This window comes from Amia ocellicauda, chromosome 4, assembly GCF_036373705.1.
Source record: "Amia ocellicauda isolate fAmiCal2 chromosome 4, fAmiCal2.hap1, whole genome shotgun sequence".
In the NCBI taxonomy this organism is placed as follows: domain Eukaryota; kingdom Metazoa; phylum Chordata; class Actinopteri; order Amiiformes; family Amiidae; genus Amia; species Amia ocellicauda.
Genome location: NC_089853.1, coordinates 8,417,140 through 8,436,438, shown reverse-complemented (window position 1 = coordinate 8,436,438; position 19,299 = coordinate 8,417,140). Strand labels below are relative to the sequence as shown.

At 38.4% G+C, this 19,299-nt stretch overlaps 3 protein-coding genes across 4 annotated transcripts in view; 1 reads left to right on the top strand and 2 right to left on the bottom strand.

Annotated features, from left to right (window-relative positions):
• Positions 1-8,653, bottom strand: part of dennd2b (DENN domain containing 2B) — a 72,726-nt gene extending 64,073 nt beyond the window's left edge. The window contains exon 1 of the mRNA XM_066700872.1: positions 8,486-8,653. The gene's annotated coding sequence lies outside the window, so the exon portion shown is untranslated. The remainder of the gene's footprint in view (positions 1-8,485) is intronic.
• A 2,093-nt stretch (positions 8,654-10,746) lies between these two features.
• akip1 (A kinase (PRKA) interacting protein 1) lies at positions 10,747-13,340 on the top strand. Of its 2 annotated transcripts, none has more exons than XM_066700871.1 (5): positions 10,747-10,937; positions 11,868-12,048; positions 12,193-12,273; positions 12,485-12,604; positions 12,910-13,340. In XM_066700871.1, the coding sequence occupies exons 2-5, from the start codon at positions 11,878-11,880 to the stop codon at positions 13,051-13,053; spliced, it is 516 nt and encodes a 171-aa protein (XP_066556968.1). In that variant the 5' UTR covers positions 10,747-10,937; positions 11,868-11,877; the 3' UTR covers positions 13,054-13,340. The 2 variants fall into 2 exon arrangements, with proteins under 2 accessions (XP_066556968.1, XP_066556967.1); XM_066700870.1 differs by having other exon boundaries at positions 11,868-12,111.
• Positions 13,341-13,570: 230 nt separating this feature from the next.
• Positions 13,571-19,141, bottom strand: c4h11orf16 (chromosome 4 C11orf16 homolog). Its single transcript, XM_066700868.1, has 10 exons — positions 19,063-19,141; positions 18,543-18,777; positions 18,005-18,361; positions 17,286-17,455; positions 16,769-16,937; positions 15,999-16,224; positions 15,495-15,669; positions 15,028-15,353; positions 14,518-14,699; positions 13,571-14,160 (listed from the first exon to the last, which is right to left on the bottom strand). Exons 2-10 carry the CDS (start codon positions 18,750-18,752, stop codon positions 14,038-14,040), a joined length of 1,938 nt encoding a protein of 645 aa, XP_066556965.1. The 5' UTR covers positions 18,753-18,777; positions 19,063-19,141; the 3' UTR covers positions 13,571-14,037.
• Between the last annotated feature and the right edge of the window lie 158 nt (positions 19,142-19,299).

The following is a 19,299-nucleotide window of genomic DNA, read 5'->3' as shown; positions in this document are numbered from 1 at the left end:
ATCATGTGCGCAGGTATTCATGGCTGCCAGGTAGGGTTTCACCTGCTTCTTGTTGACGTGTGCAGGCTTCTCCTATCTGGGATGTGGCCATAAGCACTTCAATCGTCCGCCAGACACACAGCAGATTTGCCGATACACTTTCGGTTCAACGATGCTTTAAGTGGAGGGATTTTAATCGCAGGCGTGTGCAAAGATAAACACAGCAACGACAGTGATTTGTGTGAGATCTTATTTTCTTTAAATGACATACACACCCAAGCCTACCAGAACACAGCTTGTTTTGTGGGTGAGATTTAATGAAGCTTTGAATCAAAAGCTGCAGCTTGAATAAAACATGTTTGACATTGAAACATAGGTTTGTAAACGATCGCTTGAGTGAGCAGAGAATCCCTACAATTACCTTTCTTGTCCTTTTGTCCACCTGCCTGCTATGAGAATGGAAATAAGCAGTTTCTTCCTTCCTAAAAGCTTAATTGAATTAGCCCCTTTATCATTTTAAATAGTAGGTGCAGAATGTTAACACCTATTGCATTGAAGAAAAAAAAACTATTGAACTTGAACTCGAATTAAGCTATAGCATTCTTTCCAGCTTGCTGTATGTAAAGCCAGTTTTAAGGTACCATATGTATGTTGTGCCTAGTTAAAACATTACAGGCATGTGTTTATCATTAAGAAGCTATCAACAAGAAACTGACAGCAAATACATCTTTATTTATGTATTTATTTATAAATTAATTAAAATCTAAAACTGGGAGCTTCATGCAGTTAGACAAACATAAAAAGCAAACACTCCAGATAAGTTTGTCCAAGGTTTTCACAGTACAGGACAAAGATGACCATAGAGTTTGCTGTACATCAACCAGATGATCTATGCAGCTTTTTTTTCTTTACTTTACTTTTCTTTTGTAGACAGACCTTAAAGAATGTCACAGTGTTGAAATCAGTTAACCAGTCTTGTAGAGGCCCCTAGATGATTCACACAAACTTCTCTTTCAAAGATAATTGCCTTTTATTATTGTTCCAGGTTTTATAGTTCCATAATTATAAACGGTGCAAGTAAAAAAACGGAAGAATATTCACACAAACGACAACATTTAAGGTTCAAGACGGAAAAAGACACAATTATTTCTGTGCTGTGATTTGGGTAATTGTCTTTACAGCTTCTTTAATGTGCTCCATCACAGTTAAGGATATTCTGTAAATGTGATGCCTAATGCCATTTGTTTCTCATAAATCTTATCTCACTTTTAGAAAAACAACAAAGGTATTAGGTACACCCACCCACCTTATTTAGTTTAAAAATTATATTTGATACATGGGAACATACAAATAACACATCCTCTGAATTTAGCTTGTAAAATCATGAGAGCAATTTCGTATTTTGATAAAAGGTTTACAATTCTACCATTTGATACATCTTATCTTTCATTAACTATAACCTTCTTTATCTTCAGAAAGATAAACTCTTCTTCACAGCAAAGAAACCTTTCCCTTTCCCAACCAGATGTTAAAAGACGCAATCAAAAGCAGACATGACTACACAGTGCATACAGAAAGGTGAGGCAATTCATTGTTAACTACCAGTCAACGAAAAATTGAATTTGGGAGGAACCGTGGGATTGGTCATGTGTGTTCCCACGAGGTGTCTGACTACACACTAAGTCATCATAACTTCTAGATGTATCTGCACAAGAAGCCACACTGTGTGTAAGTCATTGTGTGACTGACCATGAAGGGACTCTTCAGCCAAGAATTTAAACACCGGATGGAAAATATCTTAAGGCCCGATTTTCTTCGCCAGCTTAACCATGATCATAGTCTACCCCAGTTGTTTCACGTAAAAGAAAAACATGATTTCCCATTCATCAAAATGAACGCACAATATTGTTTTCTTGATTCTGTTGATTCTCAGTCTTGTACATGTTAGAGGATATATATTCCCTCTATCTCTTCTAGTTGAGTAAAATATGATCTCTGGAGAAACAGTCTAAAACTAACAAACTTAGGGCCAGATTCAATCAAATCTTTGACCCACCCGCTAATAGAAAACTACGAACCTGTACATCATAGCGGTTACATTTATGATTTGAAAAAAATGGCATCTAACTGAAAATGCAGCCACAACTGAGTGCAGTTCTGTAGTTTTCTATTAGCGGGTGGGTCAAAGTTTTGATTTAATCCGGTCCTTACAATTCTGATGAGTAAGACGTTTTTACTGACTGTGCTGCTTCTTCATTGGTATCAAATAAAAAACAATGGAGATTTATTTGTTTGTTTGTTTATTTGTTGAGGGTTTCCAGGGCGACTTACAGGTTTCAAGATAATATAAGATCATTATTGGAATGGAAACTCTTAATTTATTTCCATTAAGCAAGGTGGCATTTGAAAGGTCTATGCAATTAAAAGGAATCCACCAGAAAAAGGGAAATAATCTATGTTGTGCACAGGCACTCAACTACCTGATGGAGAAAGATCAATTGATTAATGTAAAAAAACAATCTGATATATTAAATACTGAATGAACAAAAACTATTCTGGCAAAAGCTTAAGAGGTGTTTGGGAATACATCCACTGAAAGACACATCAGAAATTATACTATTTCCCAGTCTGAAGCAGGTGTCTGTCATTTACCAAATGTTTGTTACGCTCAGTCAGACTCTCCTGGCTCCACACAGGGTCCTGCAGCTCTCTGACTACAAGACGAAAGAAACCCTGGCCTTTCTGCTCAGAGCTGTGGGATTCCTGGCAGATCTGTAATTGCCAGCCTCTGAAGATAAAACCAGAGAGTTTCCTAAACCCATGACAATTAGTTCTGAAATTCTGCAATTACAAGCAGCCTCAGGAGCTCAACAAAACATCCCTTAAGGGGGAAAGAAATGTGGAAGAATGCATAATTTGAGGCCTTACAAAGCATCTACTTAAGCTTTTCTGTTATATGAAAATTGTGATGGAAAGCCCAAAACAGCAGGGAATCGTCTCTGTAAATTACAATACATCTGTTATGTTATTAAAATGTAGATTAAATGAATGAGTCCATTCAGAAAGTCTATTTTGTAGTGTACTTTAATGTTTTGCCCCAGATGCTGATCCTCTTACTTAAAATTTTGAACCTTCTCTTTGGCCATATCTGAGTAGCACCAAAAGGGGGCACATTCTTGTGTTGCGTGAAGTTCCAACTCTCCAGAGAGACATTAATAAGTAATGCAGGTGCATTCAGTCAAGGGGATTGGATGTGTTACGCAATAATTACTTAAAACAGACTTTATTTTATTTTCTTGGGAACCACAATAAACATGATGTTATATCTCATCAGGCTACTCTGATTAGTTAAAGTTTACATTTAAAAAGAAGTGGGGGTACATGAAATCCAAATTCCTCTAAAATACTGTACATTTCTAATTAGCAAATGTTTAACTACTGTATTTGGCCAATTCTTATTTATATATTGAGTGGATGCAAACATATCTTTAAAACTTATGACTATATGAAGTGGGGTTAGTAGGTATTTTTTTTAAGAATCTCAATCATATTGTAGAGCTTGGTCTGCAGTAAATAACTAAATCACCTGCTGCTATTTACTGTATGTTTGCATGCATCATGCTACATTTGTTTAAAGTACAAAAGTAGGTAAGGAAAGCATGAGTATAGCTAGATTATGTAATCAGCACAGTCTTTTACAACCAGGCTCTCTCCTCAGTGGAATATGCATACAAGCAATGAAGGAATAAATATATAAATAAAACAACTCAAACTTAATTTTTACTTTTTCCCTGTGTTGGAAAATGAGCATTGTCCAACAATAATTTAATTACCCAGCTTGAAATTGTATCAAATGTTCTACTGTCATCCTTGAAGTCAGTCATGCATGTCCACCTCAACCACAGCTCCCAGCAGATGTGTTATGCAACTTAAGTCATTCTTCAGGCTAAATCGATAGCACAGATGAACTGGAATGAAAGCTTGTGCCAGACCCTCAAAGTTTTGTTATATAGGTTATACTGTCTTATTTGTACATGTATAGCAGGCAATAACTATAGCCAAACTCCAAACACAATGAGATGAATAGGCTCTTAGTCGACAGCTTTGCAACACATGTTGAAATTGTGACTCATGCAAATGTCAAGATAAATTGTCCAACAGTGTTTTTTACATTTTAATGATTCAAAAACATTATAGCACTGTCAACCCTTCTTATGAAGCAGATCGCGGTGAAAGTGTCAGAATATTGTTTTCTCGTTGAACCTGAACCGATTACTACCACTGTCAGCTGCACTCAGAGTTGCAGAGCCAAATAAGGTATTAACTCAATACAATAACTCAATACAATAACACACTGCAGAAGTGAGAGTTGCAGCTACGGGTGCTGTTGCTTATATAAATTGTTTATTTGATCCAATTAAATCTCCACCTTTACATCTCTGGCAGTTAATTGCATCAACTGGTTAATACATTCTTGGACTCACCCTACTCTACCATGCCCTGTAACTTTAATCACTTGCCAACTGCTTCAGGGGACCTATATCAAATTAGACACAAGACACACCTGTTCAGACTGTACCTGTAGTAACGCAGCCAACATTTAATGGACAATTAGCACTTCTGTGCAGCATCTGATTGAGCTGCAATGCTCCTTTGTGCTCCTGCTTACTTACTTATTTTACAGTAATGTTTTACTGTACTTCTGCCTGCCCTCCCCCTTGGCACACACCAGAGATTAACCCTATCATGTTCTGCCCTTGTACCAGCTCATTTGCCTATTGTTTTTCTACACTTACTGTATTTACTGTACTTTGTAACCCTTTGAAAAGGTTTCTTGTGAAAACTGTTAAGAAATTAATCATATCAATATATTATATGTATCTTATTTCTTAAAAGAAGGCGTGACAGTCATTTGTATTACTATCCATTTTCATAATCATCTATATGTACTATTATTTATACATAGAAGTGTGACAAAATGCAAAGAAATACAGCAGGCTTCCCCACTGTCGGTTTTACAAAGTTTATCTGGTTCGCTGCTTTAGGCTTATTAACACAAGGTTACCAGCTCGGCTACTGACTCATTGTGTGTAACCCTGAGCATGTCACTGCCCCTCCTGATACCCTGTGCTTTCAATGAGACATTAGCATGCGGGCCTATGGTGAGCAGCAGCTGCTGATGTATAGCTCACCCCTCGTTTCTGTAAGTCACTTTCTATTAAACTGTCTACTACTGCAGCAACTGTCTTCGATTACAAAGGGAACACCTGCTATGTTGTTGAAGTGGATCATGAATGTAAAATATTACTTCCCATCTTTTATGCTAATGATTATTTGAAAGGTTTGCCCACTATACATTGAACACAACTCCCAGCCATAGCTGTCTTTTAAGACATGACTGGAATAATACATCTCTTTTAAATCAAACCCCTGCATTTGCCTTTGAAATTTTCCCTTTCGCAAAATAGTTACATCAGTTGATCTGTATAATTTGCCAGCTATAAATCAATTTTAAAACTTGTTTACTCACCCAGGGAAGTCCTGCAAAAGTCATTCAGAGTAAGAATTGAGGCCCACATTGGGGATATTTACCTCATGTGAGTTACATGTGCCGTCTACCCACGAATGCACCACAACACCACAACCTTGCGTCCAAAAGTAATTTAAATCTTGCCCTTTTACATAAAATATTCCTACAGGATCTTTCTCTACAAACATCTGGAGATTTTTAAATAGCTATGGGTCAGCAGGTCAAGGGAGTTATGGAGATGAGGAGACTCAGGCATATGCAACTCTCTAAAAGGCTTACATGCACATAAAACAGCTTAGTAACATAGCTCAGTTATCACTCTGTTACTTTGTAAAAGCAAGGCCCGTGATATAATTTGATGAATAACTCAAGTTTGAAATGGTCATGAATAAAATTACCGCTTTTGGAAATTGTTACAGCATTCCATTCCCCATTAATTGCTGGAAGCTGATGAGATCCAGCCCTTTGATCATCCTGCAAAGCACAGGCAATAACTTGACACAAGTTTATGATAATTTGTGCGTCGTGCTCTTCAAAAAGCATAATTAAAAAACTTTTACAGTGTATGAATGGGCTATGCAATACCTAGCATTACCCTATAATTAGGGCTAGCCTTCAGGCAGAACACAGGCCCACTTGAAGAACCTTCAACTTCATATGGAGTCGATTTAGCGCCCATGACCCATAAAGAATACAACTGGTTCAGAGCAACATGAAACCATGAATAGCTGTACACATGCAGCACAACACAACCTGCCATGAACTCAAGGATAAAACAAAAGTCTCCACTGGTACCAGTACTACAGTCTCATATCAATATATATGTATTAATATATATTTACCTATTATAGACATACCATATACTGAGAATCATTCAAAAGTGATTTGGAGAGTAGCACACAGTACAGTATTACACTTGATAGATAAATAAAGAATCTGGCAGCCAGCTCCCCTATCAATCTGCATGCTGGAATATAATTAGTTCCACGTGTTAATCAGCTGTCTTTAGGTCTGACAGTTCATTTTAACACAAAAGGGGAGTGGGTGAAGTGGAAAAAAAAAGATTTTGGCTGCCATTTAGCTCTAGTAGAAATATGTTTCACACAAAAAACATGTTAAGACTGAAAACACTCTATGTTAACAGATAAGTAGGCCTAATTCTTGGACTTTAAATGTAATGCTTCATGAGAAGAACAAACTTAGTAGTTCAATGTCTTAATTAGCCCAAAAAGAAACACAATATAAATCAATGAATTGGCCATATCAGTGCATTACGGTAAAATGATTTACCTTTAAAATGTGTTTTTGAAGAAGAAACCAGTCAAAATACTAACAAAACAAAACCAATAAGTAGTCAAGCAACCCACTTTAATTTGCAGTTTATAGTATCATTAAGGCTGGCAGAGCAAAACAGTCTGCTATTTTCCCATTTTGCTATGGTAGCAGGATGTTAAAGAATTCATGAAAACATAGATAGCCAATTATCTCTCATGATATTGGCAAGATCTTCAACCAGCAGAGCCATAATAACAGCACAAAAATGGCCACAGGGGCCTTGAAACTTAGACTAGGAATTTCTCATGCATTCCCTCTGATTGTGTGATGCAACTTCATTAACTTGTCTAAACATTCCCACAGTGTGACCAGTAACCACAACAGGGGCACAGAGCCTGCCTCTTGGACTCATTAGTCTGGACAAGTGTCTGGTAAGATCCCCCGGAGTCTGTGCCATGAGTTAGAGGGGGGATTATTTTTCATGTTAACTATTGAGGTTAAATTGTAATCAACCAATTTATCAGCCCTTCTGTGTGGTAAACATAGTTCCCCAACAATGACACTGATGAAAAGAAGGCTTTTATGATCCCTCATTTACATCACCATCACATTTTCAATGTAGTTTCAGGAAGGACTAGTTTTAGAAACAGGTACTGTGGTTGAGAGAAAAAAAATCTAATAAATAGCTTAGCTTGCACACCCTATAATAAAAGCTTGCTAGCAACCCACTCATTGGCATTCAATATATGTCTGGGCAGTGTTTTTATAGTTCCCTATTCCTATTGATACAATATTTATTTAATTCTTGTGGTAATCTGGAAAGACTAAAATCAAAAGATTATATTTTGTTCTCTCTCTCAGAAACCCCCACATTAGTTTAACACCTGGATAATTATTATTCAAAGTACGATTGCCAGTGACAATTCACTGTGGTTATTTGTGTGATTTTAATATAGTGCTGCAATTGTATACATATAGTCATCATTTTCCATCAAAGTCTAACAGGAAAAAACGCGTAAATAGGCTTATTTGTTTTCTACTGCTCACAGCATGGCATATTGGCATATTTTTATTTTCGCATCCGTAAACAAACCCAAAGTCAGATAAAGAGCGCCCCCTTGTTTCTAAACATGGCAAAATCCCAAATATTGATTCTCAGTAATGATTAAAACCCTGTTGTATTTTTAAATCAAAGGAAAGTGAGCCATCACCGATTCACTCATTTAATTTCCATTAGTGATCAAAACGGCTTTACAACACAAGCACAATACAACTACTTCACACTCCCAATGTCTCGGTGAAAACTTACAGACAATTGTTTTTCTGCAAAAAATATCCTAAGGGAGAACAGTTAGTCTTCAAAACACAACGATCAGGTCCGAATTACATTCATACTTTCCTCTACATATGCGTTATTCGTTTAAAAACATGTTTTTCTTTTACAATCAAATGCAGTTTTTTGGAAAGCCATACATTATATAACCTAATTACCACTGCTACTTCTACCTAATACAGTCTAATAATAATAATAATAATAATAATAATAATAATAATAATAATAACAATCTGCACTATGCAACTGAAGAAGTGAAAATCTGAGATTGAATTCAAGTCAATTACTTTTAAACACAAGCAGCAGCAGTAATTCCAGTCTGTTGCATGCAACGTATAGACAATGTATACAAAACAAGCATTGCGTACCTTTTTAATAGATACAAATACAAAGTGTCTTTGCTCAGAAATCCATAGCTTGGCTGCGCTGCTGCTGGCGGATCCGCGCCTGTGAGGATCTGTCGGCTCCTTGCAAAACAGAAAAAGAAAAGCACAGGAAGCGGTGACGACCCCCGTGTGAAGGAGCTGCGAGATCGGAAAGAAAGGGCTCGAGTGCAAGAAACTTTCTCCAAAGCGTTTCTTTTTTTCTTTTTTTTTTGTGCTTGGGCAGCACAGATTCTCTAGAGGTTTAAACATCAGCAAATTACTGATAATAGCAGCACATCCTGTAATGCTGCTTTTTCAACTAGTTCTGAGGCACATTAAGAAATACGGTATTCCAGTCATTTTAGAGGAAACCAAATGTACAGCTTGGGTCTTCGTAATTTAGTTGTATTTATGTATGCATTTTGTATTTAGAAAAAGAAAGAAAAAGACCAAGTTTATTTTTAAAATGTGCACTTAAATTACTGGGATAGGAATACCTTGTTTCTGAGCCTGGGAAGTAGTTCAGAGGCACATGAATGGAAATTATTTTAGTTTTTTCAACATTGAACAAGTAGAACAAAAACGAAATACCATTTAAATAGCTGTTTTCCATATACATTCACACACTGCACACACGCACCCTGGCAATCCGTAACTCGTTTTTAAAAACAATAAACGCCTCCTTCTCCATATGGTTCCCATTACGACACGAATAACCTGTGCTGATCAGGGAAACAGACCCATTTTGCAGACTGAAGCGCAGTAAAAACATAAAAACAAGAACACTTTTTTTGGTATGCATAATCCTACAAATCGTGTTATCACTCAAAAGTCAAAGATTAGCTTCGTTTTTTCTTTTTCTTTTTATCTCTCGTGTACATTAGTACTTTGATTTGTTTTTCCGAATAAAAGAAAAACATGGTATAATAACCGGAATCTGTCTTGTCCATATAATATAAAATGTTTACCTTAGATGAGGAATTGGGTAAAGCAATATATCCATCTATTCCATGCTGCTGTAGCACTAGTATCAAATACTATGGTGCTGGTGCTGCTAAACAACACAACCGCACAAGTTGGTTTGAGCAACTTTGCTACAACAACGTCTATTCATTTGTTTTATATAAAAATGACTATCAGAGCATGCAGGAGTCAAGGCATGTTATTCAATTTGTGGTCGATTCTGTAATCGTGAGCCTCTTACATGGCGAGGAGAATAGCCATGGGGTAGTGGTAGATGAATCTGTAAGCTGGTGTGACCAGTCCTTGCTTCAACTTAAGAAATGGTCTTAGGTTCCGTAGGAGGCCCTTGTGCCTACTCTCATTAAAGGCCTGCCAGCAGAAGTAGTGCAACAGTACAAATACTTAGGGACCTTCCTTGACAATACATTACATTTTGAGATTAATACTGATTTTATTTGTTAGAAGGGTAACCAAAGACTGTTTTTTTTTTTAAAGGAAATTAAGACGTTTTAGTGTGGACATGAAATTGTTTTATTCTTGCTTTATTGAGTCTATTCTGACCTTTTCAATGATTTGCTGGTTTGGCAGCTAAAGTGTCAAGAACATAATAATAATAATAATAATAATAATAATAATAATAATAATAATAATAATAATAATAATAAACTTGATAATATTGTGAAGCTGTGTCACAAGATTACTGGTGTCTCTTTCAGAAGTCTTACACATCTGTATCAAGCAAGGGTCACTCAGAAGGCACAGGCTGTTTTATCAGGCCTCTCCATGAAGAGTTTCAGCTGCTCCCATCAGGATGCAGGTTTAGCTTTCCTCGGTGTGGAACAAATAAGTTCAGGAAATCATTTGTTCCTTTAGCTATTGAGTTTATTAACAACTTAAGCTGAATTACATGTATTGTGTGTCTTTGGTTACATGTATCAACTCGATTGTGGATTACAGCACCATCTATCTGATTGTATTTATATTATTGATTTATGATGGTCATGCTGATTGTGATGTTATCTGTTATTGATTGATTGATTGTTGTATTGTATTGTGTGTTGTATGTTTTTAATGCTTTTTTTTATAATTGCGAACTGTGTGCAAAACAAATTGCCCTTGCGGGTCATTAAATAATTTTGGATTGGTTTGGATATTTTTGACCAAGTTAGATATATTGTCACAACATTGTTACAACGTGGCAAAGGTCCAAACCATAGATTCTGCACTTGTTCAATGTGTGGGTGTAGTACAATATAAATCAAGAGAGCGATGTCAACTACACTTCCCAGTGACCACTGCGTTTCCTTAAGCTAGAAGTAGGCGGGGTTTCTGCTTTTGTAAATGTGACCATGTTAAGCGCTTATTTTGAGAAAATGTTACTTTTACTTTAGTTTTAAACCAGAATGGTTACATAGTCTTTCCAATCGTCGCCTGGGTCACTGTTATTACGAACACTGACTTGATGTGCTTCAGACGTGATTTTAATATACAGGTAAGTCTTGATAGTGAAAGTACTTAAATCCGCCTTATTTGTTTATTTATTTGTGTTCATTTTGTGTTTGCTTTAATTGAAAATACCGCTGTATATCTTATTTTTATAACCAAGTGTCTAATTTAGCGAATAATGCACATACACGGAAGCAATCATCAGTTTTCATTTAATAATTTAACATTTTATTTATAAATCCCACCTATATCTAGTAATAATTTGGCACACCTTTGTGTTTGCCTAGCGGTTGTTTGATCTCATGAGTAAGTATGCTTATGTAGCCATATGTAATGGAGAAAACTGTACTACAGCGAAGGGAACCGAAACTGCCCGGTGTGTTGTTGTGTGCTTTTATCTGTGAAACTTTTAATAAGTTGCAGCTGTGAAGCCGAATATCAGAGATACCACTTCCTGTAAATTACCTAAATTACAATTGCAACATTTTGTGTTACCTGGGTAGGCTTGCTAACAATATTCCATCTGTATGTCTTTCCTTAACCACTTTCACTTTGAACATTAGTCTAACTTTACGCTTTAGGTAAGTGGTAGGAACTTAATGTCTGGTTAACTATAATGACAAAAGAAAATAAAGTTCTTTATTAAAGATGGGAAATTCTGGGGGGTTCTTCTTTTGTAAACAAACTACTTTTTACATTTGGTAATCTTGACAAACCCAAGGCAAGCACTGGCAGAGGCCAGAACTTGTTGTTTCTTCATCAAAATGCTAAATTGATTCTCCCCTTTTATTGGTTTTGCAGATAAGTCCTTATAAACTTCAGATATATGCAAGTCCATATTTAACAGAACCAGTAATGACCTTTGAGAAGTTCCCTCCAAGAGCCTGATCTTGGGAGGTCATGTCACAAACACTAAAACATGTTTATTATTAAGGTTTGTGTGTGTGTGTGTGTGTGTGTAATGATCTGTATTTAGCTATTGCACTATGGAGAGGAGGCAAACCTGGCTGGAATCATCCCTGGTGCGCTCATCCAGACTTGGTCTTGAGGTGTTGCAGCGTGCTCAGAGAAGAAACGTGGAGTGGCCTACAGCAGACCAGAGACTTAGAGAGGAGAACCCTAGGAGGAAGGAACGATATGTGGAGGAGAGTGGCGAGGTAGACCACATTACCACTTCTGTCAAGCTCTGTGTTTCAGCTAATGCAGTCTCTACTAAATGTGTAAGTTTGCATTTCAGCCATGGAAGTTTTAAAGGTGCAGACGCTCTAGCGCAATGATCATTATTCTGTTTGTGTCATTAGGAGGAACAAAAACAAACCTGCCTGGATGATGCCTTCGATACCATACTGGAGTTCATGGCTCACACTACCCATCAATGCAAGGTACAATTCACTGTGTATTCCATCACAATTTGTAAAACAAAAAATATGGCTTGCATAGGAAATTACTGCATAATATAAAGCGGTAACATACTAGAGCTACAAATATGGGTCTCACTCATAAACCTCTTTACATTTACATTTTTATATTGATCTGGCAGGAGTTGTCTTGTATGTTAACACCCAATTCACATTTTCACACCTTGTCTTGCAGAATTTTTACAAATCGGTGCCACTATATCAGTCTGGTCACTCTGAGGTAAACCATGTATGCAGGTACCACACTCAGGGATTCCCTCATGTTCCCTCAACTCAAAGACTGTACAAAAATCAAGTAAGTGTTTCATAGTCTGCACGTAACTTGCTCCGAAAGATGTCAATTATCCCTCCAAAATAAGCCTTAATGATGCACACAGTTCATTACTAGTTTCAAGAGGAACCCCTGATTTGAGCAGCTTGTTCAGTATGGGGCAAATTCAGTGGAGTGTAATGGGACATGTTTCCCTGAAGTCAGGCTTGGGATTTCTTTCTTAAATCCCATTCACCCCAAGGGGACAGTAATGCTGTGTTGGATTTCTCATGTAATGGCTAGCCCTGTCCCTCCACCCGTTATCAGCTCCTGCTGGTTTTGTTGTTCAGGAACCCCGGTCAACAGAGGACTTCCACATCGAAGTGGCTCCAGGAACGTACGCCATCACGGCCGGGGCTCAAGACGCTGACAATCAGACTCGGCTGGTTCGAGTCAAAGCCGGAGAGAGTGTGAACCTCAGCTTTGCTTTGTGACCCGCACAGTGGTGCTGAACTGAGGGCAAGTGCAATAACAAAACCCTGTGTCTGAAAACATGCACTTCCGTAGTTTTTATTTGTACCGTGCAAGTATCATCCTGTTTTTATACAGTTTGCTTTTTAACTTGACAGAAACGTTTAAAGAGATTACTGCTACATCTGACAAGGCCCTGATGTTTTATTATGATTATTATTTTTTGGTGGTGTTGTTCATCAGATGTCTAAATGTATCTCCAATTTGTCTTAACACCTCTCTACATCAAATAAATTATATTTTTATTTAACTACCTTGTTCAGTTTGCGTTTTATCTATGAAAATTATTTTAGGAACCAACGCTACATTTTATGATTAGTTCTACCAATGCAAGGGTAGAAAGCAGTAGTTTTTGTTTTTTTATGTATACTGGTAGCTGTGATATTTGTATTCCTGCTGAACTCCCTTCAGATTTATAAAGTGCTCTTGGATTAATTTCAGACATTTTAAAGCCTTTCAGACTGCACAAATATAGACGCATGAGAATGAAAAATATTTATTTTAGGTTACAGAAAAGTCACTGTTAAGATATATACCAAAAGTTTCCTTTAGTACAAACACAATCTTCTGCATTATTTTAAAGCCAAAGCAGGCCATAGTTATATAGCACCTAAATAATCCCTGTTATGTATCCCATTAAAAAAGTATCATGCATGAAGAAGAAGAACCAGCAAAAACACAATCTGAGAGCATGATTACTGTCCATATTACAATGAAAAACTGGATCTGTAATAAAAGTATAAATGTATAGTATACACATATAATATTCCACTTAATGATCAAGGACATTGGTATTGTTATAATACTGCACATCCCAAGAGACAAATGCAACATAAATCAGCTTCATGAAATACACTATTTTGATATGCAGTTTTTTTTATACGTGTTGCTTTGCTTTTAACGATTCCATGGAAAACTGCCGGAGTGAAATTACATGACCCTCTAAGTCACTTTCCTCTGAATTTCCCTGGTATTTTTGTACCACTTATCTTCTCATCATTTGGTTTAATAATGTTTTGTATCTTGAGCTCAGATGGCCATTTTCTGGAGCATTTTTCACAACTTGGTTTCTGTTTATAAAAATAAAAGGAGGCATTCAGTTTAACTTTTAACGGTATGAGTAAAAGATAAAGATGTAGCATTAACACAATTAAAGTGTGTCATAATAGTTTATTCTTTAAAATTTTCATTATTTCAGAATACTCACTTTGATTTCTGAGGAATATATATATATAAAAAAAAATAATGATAGGGGTCATGTGATATGAAAAAGTTGCCTTCCAAAAGAAAACTTATTTGAAGACTTAGATGTCTAATAAACATTGGGACTTAATGTAATGTACCAAAACTAGTAACAAAAAACAGGAACATGTATGGATTCCAGTAATGAAACTATTTCTGTGAGTGTGATTTAGTTGAAACCTTACCCCAACTGTGGGTTTGAAGTCACTGGGGGCGAGTACATCCTTCACTGTGATTCTCCTTCCTGGTGAATGTGGTACCAGTTTAAACATCGCACTGTGATTGGTTGGGCCAGCAGGCCAATGTTCAGGAGAATTCACATCTGCTTGACCAGATCTGCTTTTAACTCTGCTGGAGACGCAGCTCTCTGCAAACCAGGGAAAGTATCAGTGACGTTTACATGCATAACAATCGATCATTACACAGAAAACATCTCCAATTCATACATTCTTCCATTATCAGCACAAAAAGCAGGTAATATGCTGTGAATCTGACAACTTTGCTAAAATATTCTCCAGGGAATCAGTATGCAAAATCCTTACTCATAACTAAAGACCTGTCATTTTTTTATGTGCTGAAAAGTGACACTGGGATTCCTAAATATATCAATCATCCTTTTTTAAATAGGTGACAAGTCCCTGTCAATACACAGTGAACAGTAAAGTCATAATAATAGACAGTGTTCAAGGTAATACCGGGCTTCCTATGCTGTGGCTCAGGGTGGCATCTCTTCCAGTATCTCCAGCCGGGTCTATCTGGAGACGGGGATCTCTCCTTGTCCAGGAGGCTGGAGTCGGTGTTGATTGCCCGGTTGACCACTGTGACCCTGGCTGGCTTTGTCTCTCTCTCTAAACCTGGGCTGTCCTCCTCGGACAGGGAAGATGCAGACGAAGACAGGGAAATGGTCTCCTTGGAGGCACGAAGCTCTTGAAGCTGTCTGCTAACCTTCTTCTCCAGGTCTTCGCTCTGGAGGTCTCTCTCGCAGAGGCGCGTGTCGGACCTGAGAGGCCACCAGCCGTGGCTTTGGTGAAGACAGCTGTGTGAATGGTGGGTTGGGACACAGCAGAAGCCTTTGTATGGAGTGTAATGGCAGAAGCAGGACAGACCATGGCACCTGTATGGAGAGCCATGATAGCAAAGTGGCATAGCTCTGTAAGCATACATTTCTGTCTGGGCCCATGTATTCTGCAGAAGGGCTCTTCTCGCAGTGAGGGGTTCATGTATCTCCTTCACCACTCGCTCATGTAAAGCAGGTGAGATCCACAAGGTCACTCCTTTTGGCACTTTGGCCTCCTTTCCATTCCAGAAACGCACTCTGATCTCTTTCACAGTTTCATCTGGTAACAAACAATTTTTTTTTTGAAGAATGTAAAAAGTGACAATACAACAATGTTTTTGCTATAATATAAAATTAATCGCATATCTTAAAGAAGTATTAAAAGTTTATAGAATGTCGATGGCAAAACAACTGAAAATCCATTACAGTGCCCACCCAAGGCCAGACAAGACAGAAACCAGACACCTGACAATTTCATAAAATACGTCAGAGAATACAAATGCCCTCAAACGAATGGCTCTGATTTTGCAATTCACCTCATAACCACCTACTTTGTAAATGCTGAGAGAATTATTTTAAAGATATCCGATACAGTCACAGATGATCTACCTCTTAGTGGGTCCCTTAACTCAACACCAGACAGCACACTTCCAGGCCCGTATCTGGTTAGGTCTGCCTCCCACGGGGCCAGGACTTTGTCTCCAGGGACAATGTTGTGTCGGAGAGCCTCAGTGTAGTGGACTATGTCCACCATGTTGGTTTTTTGCATTGTTGTCTGATATTTCCCAGCTGTTAGAACTGGTTTATCAAAATCCACTAGAAATACATCTCTTCCCTTTAAAAAGTGAAAGAGATATAAAGCTGTTTATGAAAGTTCAATAAAGGAAAAACTTGCAAATTCATCAGTATTTCCATAATAAGGCTGCCAGCTTGTGTTCCTAATAAGAGTATTTTGGTTTTAAATGTCTGCTATGCTGACAAAACAAATTAATTAACTGACTGCGTGCAGAAGGCTTGCTGATTTCATTGCTGTAACAGGTGCAACTGCTGTGGCAGCCAACTGCAATTAAGAGTCCTCCTGTTTACAAAACATGTAATTAGCCCTCGCTGTCATATCTTTACTAGTTTTACTTTTTTTAATTTGCCAAATTTAAAAACTGTGTTAGGTATCTCCAGTTTTTATTTCATAAAGTGACCACTTCCTACTGAACATTAGCATAAAAAAGACCAAAATTGCCTGCGCTAATCAAATAACCATGTCTGGCAATTAAGAGATAGACTATTTTGAAAAAGGCAGGCAAGAGAGAACTGAAATTAAGGTCATATTTATACATTTGACTCATCAGCATCTCCCCCCCTGTGAATCTGTCTCCTCCTACCTCAACTTCTTGTTTTATAGTCCCAAGGTAATAATACCCATCTGGCTCTCTCCTGGCGAGGACGCGAGTGCCTATCAATAATGGAGAGGAGCACAGAGATCCCCCCAATATGTCAGCACCCTCACAGCTGCTGATGGGACATGTGGGAACAAAGCCGTCCAACATGTACCTGCAATAGAATGTGGAGGGATATAGCTTTAACACATGCTCTTAGAAATCTACGTTCTTACTTGACAATAATGTCAGGCAAGAGATTGTTTTTAATGGTCTTTACAATGGCCAGTAATGGTGAAGTAAGCAGATCTAGAGCATAGTCTTATAGACTTGTCACAGGGTCCTTGTACCCTCAGCATTGACAGTTCAGGGGACAACACTTGCAAAGGCACCCAAACTGACCTGTTAGTGTCAGCATGGCTAGCTTTAGAAACAGTATGCATTTAACTGGATAACCAACCTGAAAAAAAGAGGTGAAACACAACAGAAGACAATACATTTTTAACATATAGAATGAAAGTACCTTGTGGAAATAGCTGGGTGATAGCGAGGGTGCCCCAAGGGAAGATGGCAGAAGGATACACTGGGCACACTTGAAAAAGGCCGGTCCAGGGCAGCCAATGCACTGCAGTATTTCACATCAGAGTAAAGTGGACCTGCACCCCAGCGCTCTGTTGTGTAAACTGGAACCACCTGTGGACATGGTTACAAAATACATACAGTAAAATACACAATCCCAATCAATCAGGTTCCAATCATGTATTTATTTATTTGTATTAAAAACTCCTAATTTTATTATACAGCTGTGATGAATAATACACTTTCCTTATCTAAACAATTTACAATCCTCCTATCTGGAAAACTGGATTGAGTTTCAGAAAGTGTTGATCGTACGTTTTCCGTGATGTATGAGAGTATTTTTCTTTGCTGCATTCCAATAGCAATAGCCTTACTTTAAAAAACCTGGCAACTGGCATCGAGCTAATTATTTCCATGTTGTGTGTTTCAATGCTGCAAAGAGAAACACTAAATCAAAGTTTGGGTGTACAATGAGTACAAAGCGGTATTTTGGTGCGGTGAAAATAATGCTGATTATGATAGGGTGATTAGAGTGATTTGGGATAGGATATCTTCGCTAAAAGTCCTTTCCAGAATTGTGCTGTACATAATTTAGAAAACAAAGTGGGCCTGTTTGCGCAGCTGACAGCCTGTGCTGCCTATGTTGAAGACACTCCTAGTTACCTGTGTCAAATCAGCAGTGTTGAGCGTAACGAGGTGACAGCTCCCTCTAGTGCACTGAGCGAGAGCCCGCAAAAAATCCTGGCCTTCACTCCCTGTCCATTTATCAGCCAAGCAGAAAACATGGACAGGCCGTTGCTGTGACACACTGGACACTGCATGGAGAACCTCCTCGGGGTTACTTTGTGGAAGGCCATTCGTGACGAGGTACACAGCCTGGCAAGCTGGGTCATCGAAGGCTGCTTGCAGAGCCCCGAGTAGGTCCCTACCGGGCTTACAGCACAGAGACCGAACCCAGCCCAGCGCTCCATAGACGGTGTCCATATAGCAGGTCACCATGCGGTCGCACCACTTTGTAACCTGGTGGTGAATGAGAATAAAAGGCAGTATACAACTGGTGGCATGGATTGACACTATCTTATGCAAATACTGGCTTAAAAGCACATATGGTCAAATGACGTTTCAGCCCAGTAAACTGACCAAAGGTGAAAGGTCATCACGACTGTAAATATCCATAAAGAAGAATAAGAAGGCAGAATACCTTATATGAAAACTCCACGATGTTGAACAGGGAGTCCCTGGCCCGAGCTTTTGCCAGCAGTGTCTCTGTGAGGTGGTGCTTGACTGCCTCCAGGTGGCTGTGCATGCCCTCCGAGGTGTCAATGACAAAGGCTACATTCTTGTCCCGGCTCTCCCCAAACAGAGTGGGAAAGCTCTGGGACTGCAGAGGTAATGGGTAGATGACTGGCATTTTGGGTCTGGAAAAGCTGAGACACCTTATAAAAAAAAAAAAAAAAAAAAACACGCACACAATAATAATAACAACAATCATAATAATAATAATGATAGCAAAGCATAAACATTAAATACAAGCTGTGGCTTCTGTGATCCAGTAAACGACTGGGGCTGCAGAGTGTTTTAATGGGAGCACAGATCGCTTCTCAGAACAAATGTTCCTTCCCACAGGGCTCTCAGAGCAAGACTCTAATGATAGGAAACCACCCCGCACCCTTATTTTTGTGCTACAAAATGTAACAAGTAATTATTCAAGAGCCACATACCAGTGTAAATCCACATGTGACTGCAAAGAGCCGTGTCTGTTGAGGCACAAGCGCCGGATCCCTGGGCTGATTGTTGACCGCAGTTGCCATGGCTGGACGGTGCGGGACGGTGCGGGACGGTGCGGGCTGCTGCTGTCAGCTCAGCGGAAAGTGTCACCGATTCACACGAAACCACTGCTTACCGCAGGGAGACATGCAACCACATTTCTTTCCTAATTCATAAATCTGTACATCCAC

What these genes read in the sequence shown, in the direction of transcription:
- akip1 (XM_066700870.1), top strand. Translation starts at nt 11,878, where the DNA reads ATGGAGAGGAGGCAAACCTGGCTGGAATCATCCCTGGTGCGCTCATCC. An exon ending in ATGCAGTCTCTACTAAATGT is followed by an intron (nt 12,112 to 12,192) that starts GTAAGTTTGCAT and finishes TTGTGTCATTAG; the next exon opens with GAGGAACAAAAACAAACCTG. An exon ending in AAAGACTGTACAAAAATCAA is followed by an intron (nt 12,605 to 12,909) that starts GTAAGTGTTTCA and finishes TTTGTTGTTCAG; the next exon opens with GAACCCCGGTCAACAGAGGA.
- c4h11orf16 (XM_066700868.1), bottom strand. Translation starts at nt 18,752, where the DNA reads ATGCCAGTCATCTACCCATTACCTCTGCAGTCCCAGAGCTTTCCCACT. An exon ending in TCGTGGAGTTTTCATATAAG is followed by an intron (nt 18,362 to 18,542) that starts GTATTCTGCCTT and finishes ATTCACCACCAG; the next exon opens with GTTACAAAGTGGTGCGACCG. An exon ending in GTTAAGGGACCCACTAAGAG is followed by an intron (nt 15,670 to 15,998) that starts GTAGATCATCTG and finishes GTTTGTTACCAG; the next exon opens with ATGAAACTGTGAAAGAGATC.